General features: G+C 39.4%; 1 protein-coding gene across 1 annotated transcript; it reads right to left on the reverse strand.

The window, feature by feature from the left end:
* Positions 1-75: 75 nt before the first annotated feature.
* On the reverse strand, positions 76-4,012 carry LOC129745377 (asparagine synthetase domain-containing protein CG17486). The gene is made up of 6 exons (XM_055738432.1): positions 3,608-4,012; positions 3,141-3,546; positions 2,882-3,075; positions 2,358-2,800; positions 2,102-2,282; positions 76-2,041 (listed from the first exon to the last, which is right to left on the reverse strand). The coding sequence occupies exons 1-6, from the start codon at positions 3,665-3,667 to the stop codon at positions 1,580-1,582; spliced, it is 1,746 nt and encodes a 581-aa protein (XP_055594407.1). The 5' UTR covers positions 3,668-4,012; the 3' UTR covers positions 76-1,579.
* Positions 4,013-7,640: the final 3,628 nt, after the last annotated feature.

Below are 7,640 nucleotides of genomic sequence, written 5' to 3' on the forward strand. Positions count from 1 at the left end.
GATCCAGGAGCTAGAGATGATGCAATAAATCAGGTAAATTGATTTTTTTTCTTTAATACATTCATATCTTATAGTACAATTCTGTTATTGTTATTGTGTATATCACAGTCATGTGAATCATGAGCATTTGATGTGAAAAAACTTATACCTAGTGACGCTTAATAGTGTATTCAAATGGAAAATGTGTGCAAGAAAGGGATAAAATTATGATTTGCTATTTAAGAGTCAACAACTCGACTTATTTGCACAGACGCAAAAAACTTAACAATGTTTTTTTTAATCAGATACGCGAGTTCCACCGACCAAATATACTTGAAATATATCGATACCGATAATCGCATAAACGGCTTGTTGAGGTTTGCGTTCTTAAACACGCAGATTTTAAAAAATTACACTTGAATTTTTTTTTTTTTTTTTTATTAAAGACACTTTACCATTCACATGGCGTTCATGTCTGTGTCTATTCCTATTCACATAATTTACAATTTATCTATCAGATTACATAATTTTAGAAATTTCAGAACATTGTTTTCCTTGCTTACACAGTTCGACAGAATATCGAAGATAGAAAGACCCTCTAGTTCAGATGAGCGGCGAGCTTGATCGAAACCTCGGCAGTCAACCAGGATGTGTTGAATAGTTATTCTAACACCGCAGAATGAACATTCTGGTGGTGTACTTCTTTCAAATAAAAAAGAGTGTGTTAAACGCGTGTGTCCTATACGTAACCTCGTAAATACACGTTGTTCAGATGCGCATTTTCTATCAATGTATGCGCTGATGGATGGTTTTACACGCCTCAGTAGATTTTGTGACCGACTCCACTCCGATTGCCATGCCTCCCTTAAACAGATTTTTACCGATCGAATTGCGTCAGCTGCTGGAACAGTTATATTTATCGGTGTTCTCTTTCGTCCTTGGTTTGCCCAATAATCCGCCCTCTCATTTCCTGGAATGTTGCAGTGTCCAGGGACCCATGCAACCACAACATTGTTTTCTGCTAAATGCTTTTCTGCTTCTTGAATCCAGGGGTGCCTTGAGTGTCCTTTCGAAAGTGCATCGATAACGCTTGCAGAATCAATGAAAATTATCGACTGTTGATGTTCAGTTCTAGCTTTTTCAGCTGCAATTTTGAGCGCATAAGCTTCAGCGGAGAAAATGCTACAACATTTTGGTAGAGAGCAGCACAGTTCTATTTCTCGACCAACGGCGGCAGCTCCTATCTCCTCTCCAAGTTTGGACCCATCAGTGTAGAAATGGTAAAAATGTTTGTATTTTGTTTGCATCGTTTCATTAAAAAAGGTGAGAACTTTATAGCTCGGGTCTCCCGCTTTTACGTTTCGGCGCATACAGTTGTCGATGCGAGGTGGTTTTAGATACCATTGACGGTCTGATAATCTCAGAGGAGCACATATTTTCGGAATCGGTAAGTTGGTAGTTACTTTAAGTAGTTCATCAGCCCGTTTCACTAGAGAAGAATCGCAAACACTTGAAATGAGTTCAGATTCTGCTTTGCCGATATTTATTAATCTGATTTGTAACTCCTTGTCACAGGTAATGAATTTTTAAAATTATAGTTTTATTCACCTACTCTCAGAAATTTGGATTCGTCGTTCGCATTTTGCTTGCTGTCGGCAATTCGTGATCCGAATTGCAAGGCTCGTTTTTTGTAAAAAGCGCAGCGTTTCAACCCTAGCCGATATCCGCACAGTCGAAGTATTAATTTATCTCCCAAGCCAGACCCTAAGGGATGGTAACAGCGCTGATTCGCCTGTAAACTTTTCACTAAAGCTACGAAATCCTCCTGCAGATATGGTGTTCTCGGAGTAATTCGATTATCGCAAATTATCCTATCGTCACGGGCTAAATTACGAGTTGGTAGTCTTTGCCAATCCAGCTCTAATTCAGCAGAGAGATTCAGAAAGGCTTCTCGTTGATCAATGTTAGCTTTATCTGTGCTATGAACGTTCCGGTAAAATGCAGCCCTGTGACGAGAATAGCCACCAAATAGCTCATCAGCGCCAGAACCCAAAAGAAGTACCTATAAGAACAGTGAATTGGATATGTCGATGACTAAGTAAAATTTCTGCTATATATTTACCCTCGCTGGACACTGATATTCTTCGCCGTTAAGCAAGCCTTGGCCACGGGAGGCAAACCACAAGGCAGATCCTAGTGACTCGTCAAGCACCGACTTCAAAGGAAAGACTAGATCTGTTATTCTGCGTTTACAATCGCTTAGTGTTTGTCGAGTAATGTTTATTTCAACGAAATTCCATTGCCTAAAGAGATAAAAAAAAAAGTAAAACATACAGACTAGCGAATAGAATGATGATCTTAAACTAAATAGGTATTACCGATTCGGGCGTAAATTCTGTAGTTCTTCTACAGTACTCTTTCCTGTTTGACGATCCGGTACATTCCAATTGATGTCAGATGGCGATGGTTGTGTTTTACCTGTTTTAGGTGGCCGACGAAGTTTTTCGAAAGCTACATTCAACAAATCAATGGGTCGATATGGATCTACAAATTCATCGGCCAACAAAGCTAGTATAGAGCAATCCAATCCTCCTGAGAACAGTATTCCGACGCTGGAATGTTGGCAAGGTTTTTTATTCTCAATACAGTCTTTACAAAAACTAGGACTAGCTCGCACTCTTTCGCGTACTGATTGGGTCAATAATTTGATCAGATCTTCACATAACATGGATATGACGGTTTCCTGGAGTATTTGTTCAAACAGAGCATCCGAATCAAGAGCGTCATAGTGGTCTAACAACTGATGGAAATCGAAATCGTACTGTAATTGAAAGGAATATTTAAATGACAGTAAAGGCATATTTAGGCAAAGATGAATTGAAACGGGAAAACTTAAACCTACCTTATTTTCAATTGGCTGAAACCATGGCAAAGTAATTGAGTCTCTCAATACTAAATCGAGAGACAAAATTTCTTCATCATTATTTTTCCAAGGTCTTAGAAATAATTTTTGTTCATTCTTATTACAGCGCTCAAAATCAATGTAAAATAATCCAACAGGAGGTAGTTCAACGGTTTGAAATGAGCTAGTAGTTCCTGTTTAAACAATAAAGTAAGTACTCAAATGATAATGATACCTATCTGAAATACTGAAAAGTCACCTAAAACACTGGACAATAATATTCCCTCTTCGGAACTGCTGATCAGCAGAGAATTACGTCCTAAGCTGTCTCTTGCGAAATAGATCCTTTCTAAAAGCTTGTCCAGAAGAATTAAACTGAAAGGACCCTTCAAAGTTTTGAATAAAGTGCCTAAATCGCACTCATCACTAGTTTCTTGAATTTTCCGGAACAACCATCGCGTATCGCTTTCATCTAGATTGTCTCGTTCAACGAAAGCATCCCCGTTGAATAGTAGAACAAATCGTTCTTCTTCGATTGGCTGAAGACAGGGTTCATTTCCTTGTTGCCACAATACGTTGCCATCCAAAAGCACACGCGACTTGAACTCAAATCGACCGGAAAAGTCCGGTCCTCGATTTTTTAAAAGTTGATGTAATTCCGCTATCTGTACAAATGAGATTCGTTATTCAAAGTTTTCGTTGCTAATCTAATAGGACAGCGCTAACCTCGTGGATCTCGGTATTTATTGTATCACTATAAGATATAAAACAGCATATACCACACATGTTGGTGTTTTGATAATAATATCATCAATGGAAATGGGTCGATTCACGATGACGTATGTTCACTGATCACACTGACATGACACTTAGAACAAAAATTCAACCATTTTCTGTATAATTTTTTGTTGTCAGATTTTGCAGGTTCGCAATACCGACGGCAGGTGGCGAACCTGAAAAATTTGACAAAAATGCCCTGTAGGAAAAACGGTCCTGTTTAGCCCGATTTTATCGTAGAAATTGCGTGTTTTATTTTTAATGTTGGGTGGCATTTCCTAACTGGGATAGCATTTCTTCAAATCGATCGATACGCACTCTGGAATCGACATTGCGTACTGTTGGAAAAATTATCCAGAAAACGAAATCGAGTGTCCAGTCAGTATGGTCCGTGGTATGTTCCCTTTTGTGGTGACAGTTCGCACGTCCTGTTTATTCTTCTTCTTCTTCTGGTTTGGAGCGAAAGGGCTCCTATAGGAGGGCCAGTGACTTGGACTATATGCCCTACGGTATGTTGTATCTGGTGTTCAATTAGAGGTCGAGTTTAGCCTCTTTTTCAAATTTACATAATTGTTTGTAGAACTCATAATTCTTGGATTTGAATAGTTCTGTCAAGTTTGCAAATCTGTGATCAAAATCAAATGAAGATCGTAATGTTCCAAATTTGGGGCAGTGCAGGAGCAGATGTTCGCTGGTTTCCAGCGTGAGGCATAGGTCGCATTCTGCATCGTCGATTATTTTCATCTTTTGTTTCCAAAACGGTGAATAATCATGGCCTGATTGTAGACGGTTTAATAATCTCACTTCGGTATTTGTTAAGTTAACATTGTAATACCAAGGCCTTTCTTCGAAGGTGTCCTGAATCTGGTAGAAGGTTTTGCCTTTACCCTCTACATTGACGTACTCCTGATACCAGTCGTTCGTTGTTTTGAGTTTGATTCGTTTGATTTTAAGGAATGCATCGTTCATACACAGTAAATTGTCGATACTTGGTGAATCTGGGTCTGTGATGGCTAGTTTGGCTAGGTTGTCTGCTATGTCGTTGCCAATGACGCCGATATGACTCGGTATCCATTGGATAGCGACTTTTTTAATGTGAGCGAGTTCTAATATTTTGTGAATCTGTTGAGGTACCATTCTTTCATTTGTTAGAATCGTTTAGACCCTACTTCCCTGCGCTAGCTCAACAGGGGAACTTTGGATGATCACCGGAGAAATTAGACACTAATAACAATTAAATTTATGATTCTTGGGCGGACTTTTAAAACCAATTTGAACTTTACAGAAACAAACAACAAGAAAGAATAATTTTGAATTTTAGGGAATGCACTTTAAATTAAGACGCAACAATTTGGATGAAGAAAGACCATACATAACTTTTATTTTAAAAAAACTTTTCACGTTTCTTAAGTGTTTCGTGTTCTTCAATTTTAGGGGTTAATGAACCAAGAGAAAATATGGTAAGATTTTTGGTTATAATTTTGTACTTGCGCATTTATTTTTCAACTCGATGAACTCGTTGCGGCCGTTTCTCGGTGGTCGACTCGTTGGGGGACTAATGCAGGAACGACGTAACGGGATCCGGATAAAAACAGGAACAGGGCAGTTTCAGGAACAGGTCGGATTGCACTTCGGGCAATCCGAGCAACTACTCGGCCTGTTGGGCGTAGGCCTGTCGTTCACTACACGGTCCGGGGAGCTAGATAGTTCGTGCACTTCGAAACCACGCGAGTGTCTAACGGCTATCGAGGGGCTTGTAACTGTTCGGTCGGCACTCGAACTCCCAGGGGGAATTCCCACCAGGTCTCACCACAGCACAAAGTGCCCCTTGGGGGTTGTAACGTAGTCGGGGCACTGACAATTGCACGACCTGATGCACTCACGGGTCACCGGTGTTCTTTCCAAAAGGCTGATGGTGATTAGCGACACTGGGGGAAAACTATTGTCCTGGGGTTCCCTTCACTAAACCACCTCGACCGACCAGCTGGGGAAAAACGGCGTGAAGACTTCCAACTGGCCGTTGGAATTCTACAGAGATCACTCCCGGATCTTTAATAACGAGAGAGAGGGGGTCAGGGCCACCCAATTACGGATTTGAACGAATGTCACTTTGGGTGTGTGACCGCGCAGTTGCTGCTCAACCCTGGACCGGAACTTCATCAAAAAGCCTCGCGTCTTGCGAGCTCCTTCTATTTATACATTTTCTGCCTCTCATTTTAGCCCTGTTCCCATTTCCCGTCGGTGATGTTCTCGTCCCCTTCGATGACAGCAACATGACAGGAACAATACAGGAACTGACATATAGAGGGCTGGTGTCTTTTCGAACAAAACATTTTATGGCGTGCATTCCATAACAAAATATATTAATCTAACAAAACTAAACCTAACAAATAACTAACTAAATGAATAATAAATAAATAACGCGAAAATAAATAAATAAATAAATAACGAAGAATTTAATAAATTAATAAATAAATAAATAAACAAAACTAAATCCCTAAATGACACCAGCCGATTGCTATTAAAATTAGAACAAGACACCACACAAACATGAGATATCTTATCCTAATTTTAGACATTTACGAACAATAATTTTTATTTACAATATTTACAAAGTTTTCATCCAAACTGGCCCAAAAATCACAATTTTTATTGTAACCATTAAATGAATGGTTACACATTTAGGGCATTGTTCAAAACGGTGCATGCGGACAGGGAGTCCGTGTAAAGAACAAATTCGGTGTCAGAAGTTCTCAAATTTTCAAGGGCAATTTCGATAGCTGTGATTTCGGCTTCGGTTATGCTGGTTTCATGGGCAAGTTTGAGTGAATATCTTTGCTTGTAGGTATCGGTATCGGTATCTATAATGAGTATATAGATACCGATACCACAAGTTCCATCTATTTTAGATGCATCAGTAAAAACTTTTGGTTTGCCAGCGTGTTTACTGTTCATAGCGTATAAGGTCAGTTGTTTAAGTCTTTGTGTGTTGGTATTCTTTTTTGCGATTGATAACCCTTCTAGTTTATCATAAATTTTTACGTTTAAAGGTTCGTGTTCTGTAAAGGGCATAATGAGGTCGAAAACGGATTTGTATTCAAAAAATGTTGTTTCCATGAAGGAAAGATTTTCATTGTTCTCATCATTGTTGAGAGCCATGAGCTGTACGCCTACTGCAGTCCTATGGGCTAAATTTCTGATAATAACTTTTGAACAGATGTATTCGTGTCTGAAGTCGAGAGGTACTTGTGCTGCGATAGCCATTAGAGTATTCAGTGGCCTTCGGAGACACTGATTGTTAGCAACTTCCAGTAGTTTTTTATTAGTTTTTCGGGCATTGCAAAAAACTGTTGCGTTGTAGTCGATAAGGCTTCTGATCAAGGCTATGTAGATGTTCGTCAAAGTTTGCGGATGTGATCCAACCTTGATGTTGCAAATTATTTTTAGCATATTCATTCTGTCGTTGATCTTTCCTCTTAGCGCTCTAGCTTCAGCTCCGAATCCTAACGTTGCGTCTAGCGTTACTCCTAAGTATTTTTGGGTCCTCACGGTTTCGACTGTTTCCCCTTTAATTTTTAATTGTAGTTGGGTTTGCCCTTTACGAAACACCATGACTTTGGTTTTCGTGGAGTTCACTTTGAACCCAAGATTTTCGGCTCTGTTTACAAAAATGTCAGTGATCTCCTGGCACTTGTTTTTCAAAGTTTCGAAATTTCTAGCTCGAACGATAAGATTGAAGTCATCTACATATTGCGTTATTGAAACGTCATCTGGAAATGAAGCGTGCAAATCAGCAGTATATATGTTAAACAATGTGGGTGACATTACGTCCCCTTGGGGTAGGCCGTTGCTAATAATCCTCGTTACTGGTTTCCCATCTGCAAGTAGCGTGATTTTACGGTTTGTTAGAAATTGCGTAACCCAATTGATTAATTCCTGTGGGAAGTTTTTGTTGATCATTATTTCTTCGAGCTTTTTTGTC

The sequence above is a fragment of the Uranotaenia lowii genome, chromosome 2 (assembly GCF_029784155.1).
Source record: "Uranotaenia lowii strain MFRU-FL chromosome 2, ASM2978415v1, whole genome shotgun sequence".
Classification (NCBI taxonomy): Eukaryota; Metazoa; Arthropoda; class Insecta; order Diptera; family Culicidae; genus Uranotaenia; species Uranotaenia lowii.

Bases quoted from the DNA above. Each gene is read 5' to 3' on its own strand.
- LOC129745377 (XM_055738432.1), bottom strand. From the start codon at position 3,667: ATGTGTGGTATATGCTGTTTTATATCTTATAGTGATACAATAAATACC. The intron at 3,076-3,140 runs GTGACTTTTCAG...TTGTTTAAACAG, and splicing joins ATTATTGTCCAGTGTTTTAG to GAACTACTAGCTCATTTCAA. The intron at 2,801-2,881 runs GTAGGTTTAAGT...TTTCAATTACAG, and splicing joins TTCAGCCAATTGAAAATAAG to TACGATTTCGATTTCCATCA.